The 21,725-nt window shown below is 45.0% G+C and overlaps 1 protein-coding gene across 2 annotated transcripts in view; it reads left to right on the top strand.

Moving 5' to 3' along the window:
• LOC144150932 (uncharacterized) overlaps window positions 1–21,725 on the top strand; it is a 124,645-nt gene that overhangs the window by 47,887 nt on the left and 55,033 nt on the right. For both annotated transcript variants that reach the window (XM_077682224.1, XM_077682225.1), the window contains exon 5: window positions 1,021–1,113. In XM_077682224.1, the coding sequence (XP_077538350.1) occupies window positions 1,021–1,113 (93 nt within the window). The remainder of the gene's footprint in view (window positions 1–1,020; window positions 1,114–21,725) is intronic.

Here is a 21,725-nt window from a genome sequence, read left to right on the forward strand (position 1 = left end):
TGCTACGGCAACCAAAGACAGCCCTTCTCGCAATCTATATATATATATATATATATATATATATATATATATATATATATATATATATATATATATATATATATATAGAGAGAGAGAGAGAGAGAGAGAGAGAGAGAGGTGGACGCACGCGTGAATATGAAAGGGTAACTAACGTTTCAACCAGGGCCCCGTCGTCGTCGCAGGCACGTGTTAGTCTGACGAAGACCGAGCCCATGTGTAAACATTAGTCCCGCATTTACATTTACGCGTTCGTCTAGCCTGTTTAATTCTTCTGGAAACCAAATTCATGAACGGATTCATCGCGTATATCAGTCTGGGAATTGGTAATAATAAAAAACAACTAACAGGAGAGCCAAAAGGGAAAGAGTGCTCCATCAAAGAGGGTACGGAAATGTGGGCTAGCACCTCTACCATGCGACAAAATCGACAAATATTATCCGGACCATTGAGAAAAATAAGGTCACAGGTTACGTCGTCTTAAACGCTTTCGAACAAGCTGCTTGGGAAATTCCCATTTATCTACGAGAGCGGGTGCAATGCGTGCATTGTATCTTGCATTTAGGTGATTGCAATATTTGAAGAATATGATTGAAAAGTCAGTGTTCCTCTGGCCGTGTGGGGCTTGCCGCTTGTGGTTAGATTTTCTAAAAGCGTGCATAAGCATTTCTTGAATTCTTTAACATACCTAACGAGAGGAGCTTATTAGTAGCCCCTGCGGGGGTACTGTTTCGTTACAAAAAAAACGAGATTTTTGTGGGTATAGCTGCATAATAACGACAATGAACCGTGGTAGTATGGCTTAAAATGTGGCTTTCACATCGCCAAGCGTGACTACTTTTCGTCTACGTTTAAAGCTGCAGCTCAACATTTCACCGGTAGAGACCATCAGTTTAAGCACACCTTGCCATTTCTTTTGCAAGGTAGCGTTATAAAAAATGTTTATGCGCCCAGTTGCCACATCATAACTTCTGACTTTTATTTTGCACGTTTAAAATGCAGAACAAGGGCCCCGCCGAGAGAGACGATCTCTTGTAAACGAATTCGGACTGATAGGATCCAAAGGAACCGGCAAAGGATCGAACAATGTACAAGGTAAGAATGCTTCTTTGTTTTCTCGTCAAAGAAAATCCGTTATCCAAAAAGCCCATTGCAAGTGAGCATTGAGTAATACCCATAAGGTGCATGCTCTCCTCGAACAAATCTTTGGAGGATCAGGGAGTTTTTGTAAACTACGGTTTTTTTGGTGGAAATTCGGAACTATTAGCCTCGAGTGCAATAAAAAATCATGCACTCCTCCGTCTAACGACTTATATAATTAAGCGCCAAGCTTTCCCGTGAGGGATTCCTGGGTTGTCGTCCGAGTTTGGTGATTATGACGATTATAGTGTTTACGCCGAAACTGCACAGGTTATGCGGTGCGTCGTAGTGGACGGTTCGAAAATAAATTTGACAACCTGGGGATCTTTAATCCGTGCTTAACTCTCAAACAGAAGGGCGTTTTCGCTTGTCGCTTCGATTAGAAAAGCGGCCACTGCGACTGGCAATGGAAACCGCCCCCCCCCCCCCCCCCCCTTCCGTCTGAGTTCGCATTTTGATTCTCATACGATTTCGATTTTTGCACGTTGGTTTTCGATTTTGACTCACCCACAGTGTAGACGTTTGGTTGCAGCTGTTTGAATTTCACCATGTGCCATTTGATTTCGCAGGAAGAAAGCTTCCCGTTCAACCATCGTCTTCTTTACACGAGGGACGCATGATTTAATTTTGGAAGTACAGGCATCCCTCTCCAAATCCAAACTGCTTCGGACCTGCGGGAATGGCGCAATCGGATCGACGTCGGCTTCAGAACGCGAGAAGCCCATGTCCGATTCCGACCAGGGGAACATTTGTATTTTAGGTGCTTTCACGATCATCATCCTCCTCAGAGAAAGTTGGCCTCCCTCCAAGGCGTTTTGTGATGCGCACTAGGGCTGGATGTCGAATAGCAATTTTAACCGGATTACTCAGCAGTCTTTATTCGGTTCATTAACCAGTTAATTAGAGGCATTCAGTTGTGAAGCAAAGTAAAAAGTTGTGGTTGATTCCTTTTTTATTGGAATCGGCAAAACACAAAAGGGAAAGCGTCCTTTATAGAATCAGTTGAATACTAACGGAACCTTCATCATGTTCGAAGATTTCGCGAGCCTGACCACGCCAGACGAAGTGAAGCTTACGCACAAGCAACAAAAAGTAGCGGTGGGAGCCTCAATTCACGCGCGTCCCCCGTACACGAAGGCGCTTTAGGGGGCCTGGATACCAGCGCCACCGTACAGGGTGGACACCCTGTGAACGGTGCCGTGCCGCCGCCATTGGGTCAAAGTGCTCAATGCGTTGTTCTTTTCATTTCCCACAAGACCCAGCAGTGCGAAACAGATAAGATGATTCAAACTTCGGCAGTAAACCGAGTTGTGGCAATTATTTTAGCGCGGTTTTGATGCATTGACTTGCTTCTGCGGAGAGTGAGTGACACAAAATGGCGGCGCCACCGTATACGTGTCCCCACCCTATACGGCGGACTCGTGAACGAAGGCACCCTAAATGCGCTGGCATCTAGGCGCCAACTGTCGGCGCTCATTAGCGTCGTGATGCGCTACTTCGTTTCGCCTCTCCTAGATGGTTGCGCCATCTGAACGAGTCATAGGGAAGGACATGAGGCGCATTCGTAAAGCTGCTCACGTCTCTGTTCATAGCTCAAGGGTAGAGCGCCACGCACCTCCCGTTGTGGCCGCAGAATTTCTATGCTCGAAACCTGGCGCCGCCGCGTCAATGCCCCTTTTTCTGGCGATGACACCTCCTGGACGGATATTATATCACTGGGATCTTGGTGTACGCATGCACTAAACACTTTTGTGTTGAAAAAATATTAGTCATAATTTTGGTATTTATAAAAATAATAGGATACGGGAGCTGCACTGTACTTCATCCCACAGGAGCGCTACCGTTGCCGATAGCAGCCGCCAATGGCACTATCGTTCCCGCTGAGCGGAGTCACCGGCAACCCCGGACGTTTAGAGCCTTGACCTTCCACAGTTATGAAGCATCAGATTCGATGTAATTACCTTTCGCGCAGTTTTGCGACATTATGTGAATCAGCGTCTTCGCCCGTCGACTCAGTGGGACAAAAAACCATCAACATGTGGTGTAATCGCCCCTGGTGAAATGCGGCGACCGACATGAACTTGTTGCCATGAGTACAGTTTGACAACATCGGCGACTACCCTAGTCCATGAAATTAGCTTACGCGGGAGAGCCTGAAAGTACACAAAATTATTGAATTGTGCGTGCAGCCTTCTTACGAGAAATAGTCAACCTGTGAGTCTCTTCGCTAGTAGGGCCACGTGGAAGCGATGACTGTCTCTACTGTAACGCCTAGCTCACAGCACTGACAGACAGCAAATGTTTGGCTGAGGTTAATAATCTAGGTAACTATGAAAAAAAATGGCTTCATGTGATTGATGGACAACTATTTTCAGGGGCTAGGGGCCAAAGTAACGCGCATCTGAAAGGCCCACTGCTATACTTCACCGCTAACTCAAAATGTAAACTAGTAATGCCTAATTTAAGCGCGAAGTGAAAGGCGAATGCCTGTGCCGAGTTTAAATCAGAGGAAACAAGTGCTCCTTCAATAACAAATATTAGCTCTTTGCACACCTTTTTGATCCTTGGAAGCACGCTTTCAAAGTAAAAGTTTTTGAAACACTGCTACCAAGGTGCACGCCTTTCCTTTTTTTTCAGGTACGTCATTCCCAGGCGTTCGTTGAGAAGTCGCTGGAGCGTGTAGTCTGCCAAATAAAGCATTCGCGGCGCACGTGGTAGCTGTTTACCAAATGATTTAAGTCATTGCAGCTGAACGGGCATGCCCGCCTGCAGTCTTCGTGAAGTGATTTCTTTTTAACCCTTTTAATTGGCTGCAGTCTGCCTTCAATATGGACGAGACCGTAGTTCTGCTGACATTTGCTTTTGCATCTTTGCTTTGTATGGCGGTCGAAGATGAAAACAAGGCAGTGCATCAGTTCCAAAAGGGTCCTAGGCGGCACAGAGTTTTATACAACAGCAAATATAGAGAAGAATCTGGCACTGTGATCGCCCGCCACGATAGGCGCGATGGGTAGTTCTGGATTCGGATTGGCAGTCGATGGCCTGAGGAAGTTATTTTGTCGTGCAGCCAGTTTTATTTCCCTTTTGGACTTGCATGAACGCATCTGCCTAAGTTGTAAGAAACGTTCAAAAATACGCTTGTCCTTGAAATGAATAACGCACGCGCACTGACGCCGCACTGAGTGGAAATGTTTTGTAACTATAGTGGCGAATCAGGTGTGTTATGAACTCGTTGCCGGCACAGCGAGCACGAAAACACAAATGGCTGCGCTGGATGCGGCGAAGTTGCCTGCGAATTTAAAGTTGCGGCGCTGCTCATTAGGAAAATCAATGCATTTTCGAAGCCGACTACGGTTGCGAGCAGCTTGCAACAGCCATACTTTTCGTGCTAACGCCGACTCCTACGGCGTACACCAACAGTACGGGCGGCTGAGAGGAACGCAGGTTTATTAATGTCACTAATCCAGGCTCGGTTAACTTCTCCTAAGATAATCGTTTTTTAGGAAAACAAAACTTTTCTTAGTACTAGAAACTACAAGCGCCGGAACTTCACAAATAGTTTTTAAAGAAGTTCGTCTGCTGCTGTAGTTAGCCAGTTGGCGGATAATGGCAAACGTACTCTACAAATCTCCTCGACTGCGTGTCTGCTTTTTATATTACGCACCGTTTATTTCGTACAAAACAAGTTTGTGGTCACTAACTTTCTTGTTCGCCAAGTGATTTCTAAACAGCGAGCCGGGTAATAAGTGTTTTTTTTTTGTCAAAAACACAATTCGCGCCGACATAGGCCAGTTTGAATCCCACGTAATCTGGTTATAGAATAACCCATCATGTCCACCGAAGCGTAAGCTTGGCTTCGGTATTGCCGTCAAAACTAGAGCCAGTTTCCCCTCTAGGTATTGTATGAAACTCTATGCTAGGCGGGATGCAGACGCGTCAGTGTAGGACATTTCCGTGCAGAGCGTTTCGGTGCGGGATTATCGGTGCTTGGTTCCAGGCAAGGGCACTGTTCCAGGCATTTTTGTCTAATAGTTTCGTCTTCCTAAGGCAGTATGGTTTTACGTTTGAGAGGTCGCTATCCACTGCACTGGGTGCAAAAAAATATTACCGCACCTTTTGATTTGGTCCGTAAAACCTCGATTGATAATTAACGGCACCACATAACGCTGTTTATTTATTCTGTTCAGCTGTCCTTCGCAATTTTTTATGTGCACATTCCTATTTCTTGATTTCTGGGTGTTCAAAAACTGCGGTTAACATTTTCCGGAGCTCTTCGGTTCTGCTGTTAAATTTCGGACCTCCAAGAAAGAACAAATCACGTGACTAGAGGGGAAGACAACCTTGCGTCAATATGCTTACTATTTGACCGCAAATTATATTACGTCACACCACTCTAGAGCATGTTACTGTCTTTAGTTCGTTTTGGCTCCCACTTAGGCGAGAGACAGCCAGAAAGACAATATAATTTGCCACTGGTGTTCTTTATTCCCTACAAATGTCGTTGAACGACGATAGTCGTCGGCCGATTCTGCCGCCTCACCTCTAAGCTTCCATCCCTCACGCCGTTTTGTCCCCTAGCGCCTCTCATTATAATTTGAATAGACTCTTGTTCAATGCAATTCAATTTTCCCGCTTTCGAACTGCTCGTGAGCAATCTGTTGGGGCAGCGGAAATTGTAAAAAAATTGTACGTAAATACTGCAAGCATAGCTCTCGTGAAAATCAATGCATACTGCAACCGATTGTTTCAAACAATCGGGTGTAAAAATGCACTTCCTGAAACTCTTCCGCACGATATATATGTGGGCCAACCTATATGTCCGTTTATCGATACTTCGAAACCAAAATGTCGTGCACCAAAGTGTAGTTCACCGAAATATCCAAGACGTGCTACAGGCCAGTAAGGCCGGCATCACGCTACAATTTTTGCGCCCACCTAAATGACTACCGAACAAATACCAAGCAAGCCACGATGATAACAGCGCCAGTGCAGTGCAACCCTCCTATAGTTTAAGTATGCTTTTAGGCCACGCCACGACATTCCCTGTGAGGTAAGCAGGTAATCCTCATGTCGCTGGTGTGGCCGGGATGCATATCACCACGTTCGTCAGTCGCACTATTTGTCGAATCAGGATCATTACTTACGTCAGAGTTACTCTATGGAACGGGAAAGTGGTGTGAGTGCCCTTGGACACTTTTTTGTACCGTGTATATATGTATTACGAATATTCACTTTCCCGACTACCCTAGATATCACCTTAGGGTTTTAATCACTTAAATCACAGACCACAGTTGGATCGTTTTTTCTAATCGCATAACGCGGGTGACTGAGTGAGAGAAAAGACTTTATTTGATCATCCGGCGGACGACTATCCTAGCCCCACGACGGGACGGTCATCGCGATGCGGCCACACATCATCTCGGCGTGGCGTCCTTTACTCGGCGAGCAGCCCTCGCTTCTCCCGTCTTCTTCTGGCACCCGCACCTGCCCCTGTGCTGGGGTGGTAGCGAGCACCTGGCGCTTTCTCTCAGGCGCTGCTTTTCGAGCGCAGCCGAAATCCACTGGACGGCCCGTGTCTGTTGTTCCCGTTGGTCGCTTCCCGCAGCGGCCGCAAGACACGGCGGGATCGTCGTCACTGTCCATGCCTCCCTCGGATTTTGGCCACAGCCCCACAAAAAGTGGGCCGCAGTAGCCCTTTCCGATTCACACACGCGACACAATTCACTCACATATACGCTAGAGCACACGTGTCTCATCAGCACCGGCGCGGGTAGCGACCCAGTCTGCAATTGCCGGAACGTCACCGCCTCGCTTCGGGTCAGGCCCGGGTGAGGCGGGGCATAGTCCTGCGCCCTAGTCTATACCAGTTCAACACTTCACTATACTCCGTCATCCTGTCTTTGGCTTCGCACCACCACTCCTTCGTCGAGTCGGCCGGTTGGGCGCGGCGGTATGTATTAACACGAGTATGATCCTCGACATGCTTCCGGAGAATTTCAACATGCCCTCTTGGTTCATTTTGCTCAAATGATTTCAGCCGATTAAGCGGTTAAAATATCACGACTAAAGAAGAAATCCAGTAATCCGGAGGTTAATCGATCAATCACCCGCTCCTAGTGCGCATAGATGCCATCAGTGAGACATATAGAAGACGCTTTAAAAAAGTGTAAATTCACGAACGACCTATCGAGAATTCTGCACTCAGAGAGCAAAACAGTAATAAAGTAAGAGTCTGTAAGTGCCGTAGAAAGCAGAGGCGTTGTAATTGGATTGTTCCTCTAAAAAACATAACACTTTGTTTGGAAGACTACTGCTAAATAGATGCCGAGGACGCCCTCATGATAGGGATCTTTCAGTACATAGTGTAGCAGTAAAAGAAAGACACGGTGTAGAGACTGCGGACTAGTGCGAAAAACAAATAACTAAAAATTAAAGAACTACGCAGAAATCAGTTCCTCGGGTCGCCATGGTGTTAGTGAAAGACACAGAATCAATGTTAAAAATATTTCAGGCGTTGCGGTCTAAAGACAATTATTTAAATATGTAGCTCAGCGACGCTACTGACAACTGTTTTCAAAGGATACCCTCGTGAAGACAATGGACATGCAAGTGAAATATTTTTTATGCACTGGTGGAACAGGTGTACTAAAGAATGGATGTTTACCAATGTGAGAAAAGAAATAAACCGGGATATTTACTCAAAATTGAATGGTTGGTGCGCCATTATAGGCAACACTATTCCTGAACCTATGTGTATGAAGAGCGAATGCCTAATCTAAAAACGGAACAGCTTAGAATGCGCATAATAGTGAAAACGGGTGCAAAATACATCGGTAGAGCATCGTAAATTGTTATCGGGGCATTGCAAATTTCATAACAATGACCAGAAGGCATATGGCCGAAGGGACGCATTTGTTCGCTTTGCTCGGATTTTTGTCCGGACAGCTCCCCGGGCCATAGTCAAACCACTAAAGAACACCGTTTTCTTCGGCCGAATTTTCTCCGCGGTACTATAGAAGTGATAGTGAGGTTTTCTTCTCTGATTGATTTAAAAGAAGAAACGGCATATTCTAGGGTTGCTCTGGTGATTCAAAAGGGTATGTTTGGTCAATCTGGACTAAACGCTGCCCGAGATAAATTACTTGGTTCACTTCCCCACGTGAGGCAGCATGAGTGGTTAGTGCATATTTAGAACCGACAAAAGTTCATTTTACACAAGACAAAAGCAAAAGTTTGTTGGTCGAGGCTGCCCACCATGCAAATTATTGATAAAGGATATACTTAGCCTGATATGTTGGGGGTCAAAAACTCATCTGAGAAGGTGGATAAGCAGTTACGCATCAGTTGTGACAAAAATGTTCTTAGTTAGCCATGAAATTCCCAATGACCTTAACTCAACTAAAGTTTCAATGCGGGTTAGTTACTTTTTTATGACAACAATATTATTATAACGCATACCACGCGTACACCTTTAGGAAAAATAAACTAGGTAGGACAAAGCCGCATCCGTCAGTCTTACTTTCCTTAAAGTTCTGGTGGGCGGTAAAACCAAACTTTTGCCCTATTGAACCACCCCCACCCGTTACCTTCTACTTCTCGTCAAGATAAACAAGTTGAAAAAAAAAAACAAGAAACAACGAGCAAATAATATACTAGGCAACAGATGTGGTACCGGCCACTGTAGCGCAAAGTTGGGAACACGAAAAAATAACAGTAAGTATGGCGCGTTGAACCTACCACTTAAAGGAGCCATGAAGAGAAAATACAACTTCGTTTAATTTGAAAGAACTAGGATTCAGTATCTCACTCAGTACCATTAGAGCCACAAAAGATGTTTTTTAACGAAAAAACAGCAAGAAGTATTTAAAAACTTTCAAATTTTGCGCCACAGTGACGTGTTATGAGCAAGAATGACGTCATACGGGCCAACAATAAAACATGATTTTCAGTGCGTTAACTGCAGGTTAGCATTGAAGTGATGCGGTCAAATGGAACTAGAGGCCGCATTACAGACGTCCAGTCATGTGTCGTCACAACAGGTCAGTTAGGCGGCCGCCAATCGCGCAAACAAGGTTCCGTGACGTCATAGAAAAGTTGCGGGAAATTGGCTAGGGGGTCGCGACAGCTTCACACGTTTTCTTCAATATCTCCGTTATTTGTTCGAAGATTGCGATGATATTGGTATCATTGTTATCGGGACTAAGCAGTCTTTTTAATAAACCCAACTTGTATTTTGTCTTCATGGCTCCTTTAAGGAGGTTACTAATGACAACAAATACTCGTCGAGGACTAGTAAAATATGCCGAAAAAACAGAGAATGGCGCAGAGAAACGCAATCCCAAACGTATAGCCTGGGAGAATTAGCATTCAGACCGGCCCTACATTCATGCCGTGTGGACTTGCAGTGAGAGCCATTAACCACCAATAAACACGCAATGCTTCAATGAAAGACACACTGGCTACATATTAAGTTACAAGTGTTTTCTGTCGTTATCTAGAATATCTTCTACCAAGTCGTTGAATGATAGCGACACATTGTTCACGACCAAACAAGACTTCAAAAAGCCCAGATACATTGGAAATGTACGCGCAAATACCGGTGCATATTTTCGGTTCTTTACCCGGGACTTCCAGACAGCAATTTGGGCGTGCAGCAATATCTATCTCACAGACGAGATCGCTACTGTGTTGTTCTGACATACAGGGAATGTGCTCGTTATTCAAGCTTACACGTTTGCACAGATTTTTCTAACAGTTTTTACTGTGGGCGCCACGAGATTCCGAACACGGTTGGTGCTCGAGACCGTTTCTGCCACCCAAGTGCCACGTGGAATACGACGCTGCGCCTGCTTCCGGAGTGCGTGTGCCAGCCGGGCTTCCTGCGGAACTCGTGGGGTGAATGTATCAGCGCTAGGGAGTGCAACCAGTGCCGGAGTAAGCACCGCTTCAACATGGACTACCACGTGTGCGGGAGTCAGTGTCCTATCGTCTGCAACCAACCCGTCAACGAGTACTGCCCCACCACGTGCGTTAGGAAGTGTGCCTGCCGACCGGGATACATCAGGTTGGTTCTATGCACCACTCAAGAAAGAGGTGTTGCAATTTGAGCATCGTTCCACTTTTAGGGTGAACGTAAAAAAATGTCTTTGATTCCTCCGTCATAGCAATCGGTAAAACAAGAAAGTTAAATGTGCAGCGAAATCTAGAGCTGAATATGATTTGCGGGTCAGCGGCTTTCTTGTGGGTGTTCTTGGCGAGCGACGTCCTGCTGCCGGGTCGCTTCAGCAAAGACGTACAGGCGTCATTTCTGTGACGGATATAAGGTCAGTGAAATCTCGCTGTATCCCCGCATAAAACACTTTCGCGGTAAAATATAAAATCCAACAACGAGCAACTCTAAGTATAACGTATTTTTTAGTACTAAACGTATTTTTTAGTACTAAACATTGCTTTCCGTGAGAAGACCCTGTGTGCAGGGGTTCCCGCTTTACAGGCCGATTTCTTCGTTGTAGTGGCGTCACTTCCGTGACGGATATGACGTAATTGAAATCGTCGTGAATGCCGGAATAAAACACTTTCGTGTTAAAAGAGGCGTTGTACTTACACTCATTTAATACTAGAGATAAAAGCACCGGTATGGAACGCCGCTACTTTAAGGGGTTACTCGAGGTTGAATGATCAAGAGTGTGAACTAAGCGCTCGCACCTTTCAAGGCTGGTTTAGCTTATGGTCCAGTACAGGGGATCCCTTCTCGAAATATAGGTTCTGATTAACCTATTCTTTCTCTTCCGCTTCCCTTTCATTTTTCTTCTGGCTCTAAAAGACGCATTTATGAGGGGGCAGAAAGCTAAACCAGCGAGAGGCAACCGAATCTCAACTGAGACTACTATTCCCAGCAAATGGTGACACCTCGGACGAGGTGGAAGGTATACCCGTGGACTTGATAAATTTTACAAATGACACCAGGGTAGCCTTCTCAGATATTGTTTGACTTCTGTCGGGAGTGGGTATATATTTTATTACCATGCTGTATATATCGCAATGCTTCGGGATGAGCTTTCCGTAAAATCTCATCACACACTATTCAGAGCCCAGGGCAGACAGTAATCCCGTTGTGCACTGTTCAACTGCTGAATGTTGCGGTCGTTTAAAAAAATGGCGGGTCTGAACTTGAACTTGCATGTTTTTCCCAGCATGTTTCCACATTTCCTTGTCATAAAACTAGATGTATAGCTTCGTAGGTGCAGTACCGCGATTACCATACAGTTACCTCTCCAATAGTACCAGCGAACAAAGTAAAGCACTGTGAAATTTATTTCATTGGTTTTAAACACTGTAATGTGAGTGATATTTAAATGATGGCACTGTTGTCTTCCCCTGGAAGCCAACACGTTGTACACTACCGTTCCTTGGTCCAGGTATATAACGAACTACAACATGAGGGCTCCAAAATACATCACGATTATATTATCCACTGCGGCTCCTACTCGCGAAACCGTGTTTGTTAAGACTATAGTGTTTGTTGGGCTACTGAAACCCTAAGGGTTTGGTCTTATTATCGGTATATCTGTCTGTTCGTTGAATCAGCCATCCGTCCTAGAGTTAAAATATTTTTAAACGACAAGGTTACACATTCATCCACTTTCCGAACCACTAAATGGGGAAAAAAAACTTCATACTTGTCAAAAGTGTGGTGCAAAACAAAAAGAATAGAGATATTTGAGGCCAAATAACAATACCAAACTATTGCTATGCAGTGTTTTGCAGCAGAAAGTGCACGTGTGCTAGATATTTTCTAAAGGAAATCAGCAATACGCATTGGAAACAATGCTTAAACTTAAAATGCAACGAGTGGTCATGCCCAAGCACAGAACTTGTGGCTACATTCGAGGTCCAACCGAAACAAAGGGATTCAATATATGGCTCGAGCAGAGCAACACCCAAGAATTCAATTGACGTAAGGAAACCACCACTCTGTTTATTACGGTAGGAGCGAAACGAGAGAAGGGCATAAGAGGTGGGCGTGCTGGGGAAGAGAGACGGATACCTGGCAGCGGTGGCAGAGTACCATCGTCGTTCGACATTTTCAGCAAAATGTGCAGTACGCGGCCACGTTATTCATTCCCTACGTCTCTATGTATCGATTTTCGGCAGTGACTTTCAGATTGCTAAAAAACTGGTTTATATGACGTGGCACTGGAAAGGTTCACGTTTTACATGACAACGCAGATAAATTCTAGAACTTCGGACATTTGTGGCCAGTCGCCCCCAGAGGTGCAGTAAATAACGTCATACTTTGGGAAATTCGTTTTAAACGTGTCACAACAATCTAAACGTTTTTGTTCGTGGTCAGTACTGACAGTTTTTTTCTGGTACGCAGATTTCATGTAAGTTATCTCTTAAGGTATGCCTGCGGGATAGCCACGGTATTGTAAAAACCTAGTAAGACTCCGTGCAGGTATATACTGCGATGGAAACGTCAGGCTCATTTGGGTACAATTTTTTTTCTTGCAAAAAAGGTTAGTAAAAAGCTGAACACAAAAATCCGCCGCATTCATTCTCGTAAGGCAAATAAAAACGCTCACTACTGGCGTGATCACTCTCGTCAATAAGCCATTGCACCTACCGCTCGCGGATCCCTCAAACAGAGGCACTGTCTACAGCCGTTGGGTCCACATAGTTTTCTGAAAGACTTCATGTATATTTTCTCATTTAAAATGCAACTCTGAACGAAAGTTATTTGCCAATATGCCAATAAAGCAACAATAAGCGGAACTATGGCGTCCTCTTTTTGGCCTGCTTTTGTGCCCTAAACTTGAACCTAAGTAAACGCCTTTCACATCGGAGAAGAAAACAAACAACCATACCCGGAAGCACTGCAGGAGCGGAACAGAGATGAAGGGCGAGTTGTCACAGTTGTTTCAAGTTTGTAACAATGGATACGTTGCACTGACCAACGCTCCTGAATAAGTACGAACAATCGGAATGCCATAGCAGCCACGCGACGCACTAGACCCAAGTACAAGGGCCTCCAGGATAACTCCATCACTTCGCGGTTTCTTGTTGCACAACTTTCGCATATACCCACGATGCATCGCGGTCCCCGTTACATGCAATAGCTCCGCCATACATGCTTCTCTGGGAATTCCTCTGTGCATATGCAGAACGTGTTGAAATCACGCGTCCTCAGGTCTCCGATGTATTATATCATTCATTTTCTATGCCCGACACTCGCCTCAGGGCACCTTCTTAGCAGTTCACGTGATTTTTTAGGATTCGCGCCACTCAAACGTATGCATAAAAGAATCAATGAATGGGGCTCCTGCTAATCCGGCTGAAAGTTTAGTATGCGAAGCGTGTACGTATTCTTTTTTTGTGCAGGAAGTACCCCAATGGACCATGCGTGAGCATCAAAAAATGCCTACCAGCTTGCCGAGGCCGAAACCAAATTTTCAGCCTTTGCTCCTCACTGTGCCCGCCGACCTGCCGAAGGCCTGTTCCGAAAAAATGCCCAAAAGTCTGCGCTGGAGAAGGGTGCGTCTGCAAACCAGGCTTCGTGGTGAAAAAATGGGAACCACTGATCTGCGTCCGTCCAGAACACTGCCCGGGACGCCGAAGGAAATGTAAGGGTCCCAACCAGGTCTACACCAGGTGTCGACGTCGCTGCGCACCGAGCTGCTTCCCACGACGCAACAGGTACTGCGGAAAAGGCTGTATTGGAAGAGGATGCGTTTGTAAGCGTGGTTTCGTTGTGCTGCAATGGAGGCCTTTGGTGTGCGTTCGCCGAAACCAGTGCCCTACGCGCCGGAAGAAGTGCCCTGCGAAAAACCAGATTTACAAGTACTGCAAGTCCAAGTGCCCGCCGACTTGTGCGGATAAGAAGCGTCGAAAATGCGGATCTGCCTGTGCGGGAGAAGGCTGCGCCTGCAAGCCCGGATTCGTAATTAAGCAACATAATCCATTGGTGTGCGTGCGTCGGTTTAGATGTCGTTCCATAAAAAAGAGACCAAATAGAGGCAACGGAAAAAGATTCTCCCATCCTGATGACGTACTCCCATGGTCTTCTTTTACAAACGAAATATAACTTGAGTAATCAGTCGACTAGCCGTTGTATCAAAATAGTTGGAAACAGAACACGCGACGTGGTTTCGGCGTCCTCATCAAGATAACCTAGGACTAACTTCCCTAAAGCGCCCTAAAAATATTAATAAACGGCGATATTTTCAGCCTACACAAAAAATGTTTTGAATGTTCTTGGTGCAGCTAGATTAAATGAGTACGAACATAAATGTCTCTATGTCTGCTTGTGTGGTTGGGAGTGTGCGTGTGTGCAGTCATAAAAAAAACCAGCATAAGATTGAAATCGAAAATAAAGTCACCGCTAAATTGGAATAACATCCTCCAGTGGACAAGTACTATGGAACGGAGATGATCATTGTGACGCACAAGCCTGACATGCGGAAGTTTGGTAAGAGGTAAGTAATAGGGAAAGTAATTAAAAACGCATCATAGCCGGCCTTTCAAACCATTATAGCAAAGATGACGTACAGATCAACCCCAAGTACCCACAAACGCTTTGCATAATGTAATGTAGCTCCTGAAGTGTCCAAACAAAACACCTTCTTCGAGTACTTAAGAACGACATTACTTCCTAAACAAATACTTATCCCAAATCCTGGCAAGGTAATCCCTTCGCGAAACCCTTGCGATCGTTGGATTCTTTGCAGCCCTTATCGTGATGTGGTAGGTAGCTTAACATGCACTTAATATGCAATGCTACTATATGTTATCGCTTCTACATGTAATAAGATTCAGGAGCACCCGGAGCTTTAAGAACATGCGACATACAATCAGGTCATGCGACAAAACGTGTTCCTATCTGTGAAAGGTCCATGGAAGAAGTGCTGGACGACATCGAAATATATATCGTGTTAGGATAGATGCATGTTTGTCGTCATGATCCCGTCACATGCAAAATCAAGTGACATTTATTGCTAGGAAAATGAGTATCCAGACGACCTGAATATCAGTTAAATGTTATTGGCTAATGTCCGGATTGCAAGGTTGCGGGAACTGGAAGGGCGCTCGTGTGGAGCTGTCGAAGTAATACATCCGCCGTCCTGCTCAGCGATTTCTGAGGCGCAGAAAATTGTCTGCGAAGCCGCTGCTGTAGGTGGTGCACTACAAAGGGGGGAAGTCAATTGGCTGGTTGCTGTGTTCTGAGGGCAAACAGTGGGAATGAATGCGCAGACGAAAGCATCTCGGGATAACCCGTACGAGGCGATGTTCCCCCGGTTAGCTTCTAATGAGCCGGAAACCACATGATTCCTGCCCATTCAGGGGATAATTCACAGTTATGTGGAGGGCCTGGTGACATACGCTCTTTCTTGAAATTCTCGGAAGCCTCTTCGGAAGAGGTACACTCGCGCAGAACATGAAGTTACGTTAACGTATATTTAGATGTCTGGTTCAATTTGCTGGGAGCACCCTATCTTATGAAATCATATTGTTTGTAATATGTTCCTGAAGTTGCTAAAAAGAAATTCCCGCTGATGTTTCTGGGGCTTTAACAAAACAGGCACAAGAAAAAACTTTGACCGTTCGTGAGGTCAGTACGTTTAAAATGCTGTGTTGAAAAACGATTAGGTCCATGCATTTCAAAACCACCTGTTCCAAAATATACCTTATATATTTGTATATGGGTATGTCGGGAACTCCCATGAAATCTGGTAATAGAAATTGAATAAGGAGCGCATGCTTCAACGGCATGACAAGTATGTAGTAACTATTCGTTGGTGTAGACGCTTTAAATTAATATTACGGAGCAGCGGCAAGGACAATATTTTAAATTGTACCGCACGTCAAAATGCTCAGGATAAAAACTTTCGTATTGTTGCCGATGTTGCACCTATTACATCAGCATCAACGGTGTCGATCATCACATGCGCGGCTAGCTCGAGCTTCTTCATCCTTCTTTAAATAGCAGTCATTCCAGTCATTGCGATGTCCAAATTCGCCTCTCTCTGCCTGAAGATCGTGTCTCTCGAGCGTAGATTCCAAAAACGTGGTGCCGTAAAATCCATGAATTCATGTCCGAGACAATGAGCAGCAGTACCACGCTTGATTACGACGCACCTGTGACGGCGGACCATATTCTTCGGACCCACGATGACCTCTATTGAAAGAGGCTTTGGCGGCGCAGCACACTGCGGGAGAAGCTTAATGGCATCGTTCCGAACGTCGAAGAGGGACTGCGGAATGGAAAGTTATTCCACAAATGGACATGTCTATTTCTCTTGAGCATATAGAATTTCTATGCCGACAGGTCGAAAAACTGGACAAGGATATTTATATGGACACCGCTGATGACCTCGTTCCAGCGGAGACACAAGAAGAAGCCTTCAACATCATAAGGGTACAAGTAATGGCAGAGCTGCGTTCTTATTCCCGTGACCATCCCACTCTGAAACAAGCCCACCGCCTTCCGGGATCGCAGCAACGCGAACGAAGCTACCAGTCCCCCAGTTTACTAAATTCGATGGAGGTCGACAAAACTGGCTCCAATTCTGGAACGAGGCTACCACGTACACTAACCCAGAACTTCGACGTGTGCATAAATCATGATATTTAGTCAAATTCTTGGCTTGAAAAGCCGCTTCCGCAATATCAGGAATGGTTCCGACCGAGCATTGTTACAAGGACACGAGAGCTCTTCTGAAGCTGACGTTGGGAGATCAGGCGCTGCTTCTGTAGGATCATATGCAAGGCCACATTCAATTTAAACCGGTCGCTTCATCCTCCTACGCTGAGCTTGTGCAAAACTTCTGTGACCACGTTCAAGTTCATTGCACAAGCGTAAAAATCCTCGCGACGAGCTCGCTCTAGTACATACTGCTCCATGCTCGGAGCGATTCTACTCCGGATGTTACCTACAGATCTATTTCTAAAAAATCATCAGTGGTCTCAAATGGCCCCGACAAAACACCACGAATGATGATTCTTCGCAACAAATTGACATCCATGAGAACGGCTAGGAGCAGCTTATGAGTTTTAGGAGGCAAGAACGTGATTTCTGGGAGGCAACGACTCCGAATAAGTGGAACCTCCACTTAGGAGATACAAATTCGCATAAGAACAATTCCGGTTCCGAACTGTCGTCTGTAGCATCCCTGCACAGTAATTCATCTGGAAAGAGAAATTGTATGTTTTGTTCCTCCCCGAATGACTCGGACTCTTGCTTCTCTTGGTCGGTAGCGCTGAAGAAGGCCTGCCCCTCTCGAGAAGGCTACTGCTTTCACTGCTTGAGTCAAGGACATCCTGTTAGACAATGCTAGAGAAAAATCGCCGGTCAGCGGTGCTCGGGTCGACATGCGTCTTCGATGTAACCAAAAACACAGGAAGAATGTTAATGAGAAATTTACCGCAACTCTAGTACAACTGATGTCCAGACAAGAATGCACCATTATACTCCTTTAAACGCTGACGACCAACGGGTCCGGATCAACAAGGGCGTTAAAATTCAGCATTCTTATCGACGGAGGCAGTCAACGCAGCCTTAGCGCGACTTACGTCTACAACAAGTTGGGTTGCGAATTGGTCGGGAACAAAGCCTTCGCGTCAGAGTACTTTGCTGAAAAGAAATCAGAGAAACCTTCCATAGAGTGTGAGTGCACTTCCATAGCCTGAAAATCAATCTGCAGGAATAACAATAAAAGCGTCTGAAGTGAAATCGATGTCCAACCAGATGATTACCTTTCTAGCCGAAACTGTAATTTGAGCAGTGGGGGAGAATATCATCGCCACTTAAACTATCGAGCGTGAGCATGGCGACCACAGAAACGGGATTGCCCTAATTTCATCAGACAATTCTTGGGCTTTTGCGATTGGCACTATGCAATTTTCGGACCCAGACTAAAAGCAATGGAGACTAGACTTGGATGGACAGTGCAAGGACAAAGAAACGAACATTCAAGTACATTTCATTGCTCAAGCGTCATAGCACTCTATACGTGCACAGAGTAGTCAGACGTGATGCCGTCTTTGAAAGAAGTTTTCGAGAGGGAAAGTATTGAAACCAAGGACCAAGCTCCGACTAACACAGATGACTGTTATGTCTGAACTTGGTGAACCCATCTCGCACCAGGGCAGTCAAACGCGGGTACCTTTTCCTGGAAAAAAGACGTAGACTTCCCGACCCTCTTTCAGTTTTCGAGAAATGCCTCTGCCATCTCTGTGACCCTACAAGCGGGTCGACATGTAAATGATCGACAAACTTATAGAGAAGGCGAAAAGTAACTTACCACAAACTTCGTTAAATTCGGAGAAGATAATACGTGCACGACTTTTTCTCTCAAACCAAGAAACGTCAAAAGGTCTCGGTGGAGCTAAAAACAGAACTAATCGTTCTCGTCAACGGTGATACGAATCAACGCGTGTTGCGACTCATGCTCGTAACGAGAAGCCGTGAGAATAAATTTAGCTCCTACAGAATTCTCAGGATCCCGAAATGACCGATTATAAACAGCAAAGAGCAGCGCCTCGGCTTGAAGGAAATGAACTGGCTGGTCTTCTTAGTGGCCGGGGAAAATGTGGAAACTTTTGTACCACTGTCCCTGCTCCACCGAATACTAGATCATGATTGGTCCCCATCAATACATAGCCGCCTCGTTCGCGCTACTTCGCCCTTGTTCAAAAAGTCGCCATTAAAGCCATCGCTATTTCCACGGTCGCTCCTCGCTGCAGGGGGTCATTGTCCCAGGAGCATTGATTCCTACGCCCAGGAAGCTTATCCTAGCATCCTTAACAGTAATTGTGTGTGCAAATAAATGGTATATGCACATTTTTAAATGTTAACTAGTAGGATTTTAATTGTCCGCCTTTGGTGAAGCAGACTTTTGAAAAAAAAAGGTCATTGTAAAGAAAAAAAATATTTGCACCTTTTTGGTCACTGATAGTTGAACATTAATTTCGGAACAAATTGTTGGAACGCGGCAAGAAAATCAGAAATAACGTGGGAGGATGTCAAGCTAGAACAATGACACGCTCTGAGTTGGGCGTAGTTGTAGTTTAGCCCCATTCACGGAGTTTCTGTCGGTAGCAAACAACATTCTGTAATTCAAGGGCAGTCGCTAGTTTTCCAAGTTCTCATGGGTATCACACAAGGCTCCTTGTTATTTTTGCAGAGAGTACCTACTATCGTATTTCTGAAAACTACCGGCAGCGCTTTTTATGGTCCGTGCCAATGTAAAGAGCAGAATTAACCTAAGGTGGTGAGCTCGCTCCACCTCGCCCACCTTTGGGTTTTATCCTTCTAAGTTTTGCATGAGGCCAAGTCAGGAGTGTAGTCACGATCTTAAACATTTAAAAAAAACAGTATTTTTTCCGAGTCCGCCATACTGAAAAGCGAAATAACGACACGTGTTGTAATACCTTTAGTGGCGATCCTGACATGCGTATAAATCCTTTGCCTCACTAACGAGAAAAGCATCCCCAACCTGAAATTTATCAATCAGCTCAACAGGATGAAAAGTATTCACCTTCTTGCTCTTCTAAACACAATCAGGAGAAAGGTTGACACGGTGCTGTCAATCGCTGACATAAGTACACTCTCTCCTCACTAATCGAAAAAGCTGAATAGGAAGCCTGGCCGCAAATCTGGGTCTTATAATTTGTTGTCTTACTTCATCCTACTTTTCAAGGGCATGGCAAAAAAAGTATAGACATAGAATTGAGTTCCGCTCTTAACACAAGGTCCCCTGAACAATCCAAAAATTCCGTGACAGTTGCGACCACAGCAATATAAGGCGACAAAATCTAAGAGGGCTGGTTGAAAATTATTCTTTGCATTAATGTTTGCATGTATTCAGCGTAGGGCATGAATCTTCATACTGTTCAACGCCTACTCCTTGGTTCTTTTAAACAAGCAGTTATCGGTGTTAAAAGTGTTGGCTTCAAAGCCAAATATTATTTGCTTCGGGTGCAGATACAATAGAAACGACCCGACATACCGATATCTCTTATGCAAAATTCCGTCATTCTTATAGCGACGTGGAACGTTCTAACGAAAGCCTTGGGCTTAAAAAGTTTTTTTTGTTTTTGTTCTTCTTTTAAAATGTGACGGAGCGGTATCGAGCGTAGTGCACAATGCGTTGCAGTCCGGGCACATCAGGCTAGCAGCTGTCTGCAACCTTTCTCGGTGTGTTTCCTTTACAGTGCGAGAAATCTTCATGCTTTTCCAAAGGAACATATTTGGTCTTGCTCAAATTTAGCGTCTGCAGAGCTTAATACGAACGAAGATGGAAATAAATACATTAATAGGCATAGTGGCAAGCACGGTACAAACATGGCCTTAATAAAAGTGAAATAAAACGAATACAAACCCAAATATACAGTTAAAACGCGCTCATTTTATTAGAAACTCGTAATAAGCGGACGTTTTTGATTGATTGTAGGGTTTAACGCGCCGACGCAACGCAGGCGATGAGGCGCGCCGTAGTGGTGGATCTTTAACGTGCGCCGAAATCTCGTACACACGGGCGTTTTTGCTTTTCGCCTCCATCAGAAAAGCGGCCGCCGCGGCCGGGAATCGAACCCGCGACCTTGTGCTCAGCAGCGCAACGCCTTAGCCACTGAGCCACCGCGGCGGGTAAGCGGACGTTTTTAATTGTGCAGGTCTCACGTGAGCAAAATAGTTGCCCGATATAACCGTGGCCTATCGAGTTCGTCGTAACGAGTGTTTTCTGACCTGTCACTGTATGGTGATTTGCCCAGCCACATTTGCCCAAGTAATGGTGCTAGTGCAATTATGCGTTGACCGCACGCTGAAAATTCAAGTGGGTTGCGCCAGAACCGTTGATAATGAAGAATGTATTTGCCACAATATTAATTCCCCGTGGTATACCAAACCCAAAACACCTCTGGGAAACGTTTTATATGGAGAGTCGCTCACTGCTCCCAGTAAAGAGGACTCCACTATACAGTTCCTGAAACACGTAACAAAAAACATGTCCGTGCCATTTTTTGCAGCATTGCTACATGCACTGAGTACCAGAAACTCACCAAAGCGACTAATCACCTGAAAAAAAATATGATGGCACCTCAGCGGATAAGAGTATTTCTTAGCGAATTAGCAATAATGTTACCAGTAGCGACAAAAACTTACAACTACAATGAAGTTTAGGTTATTTTGATTATCCGGCGGTTGTCTTTATTGCCATAACAGTATACCAATACGAGCACTTTACATTAAGCCATTTTCTTTTAAATTTTCTGAGTCATTCTTTCTTGTTCACTTGTAATCATCATAAAACATTGAAATGGTGAACATTAATTAGCGATGATACAAACGCGCTTATGGCTCTCTCGGAAGGTATTCACTTACGATCAGTATTTAAGCACTGTATACTTGCGCAAACGCAAACTTTGTATCTGGGAAATTGCAATTTAGCTTCATATATTTATACAGGAAGCGAGAAGTCATTGCCTGTAATTTATAGGACACTGCAGGAAAATGAACTACTCTCCTGCAAAAAGACAACAATGGGGGAACGCTTAGCTTTCCAAAATCA

The sequence above is a fragment of the Haemaphysalis longicornis genome, unplaced genomic scaffold (assembly GCF_048455015.1).
Source record: "Haemaphysalis longicornis isolate Haplotype H1 unplaced genomic scaffold, Haemaphysalis longicornis Haplotype H1 scaffold_81, whole genome shotgun sequence".
NCBI classification, from domain to species: Eukaryota; Metazoa; Arthropoda; class Arachnida; order Ixodida; family Ixodidae; genus Haemaphysalis; species Haemaphysalis longicornis.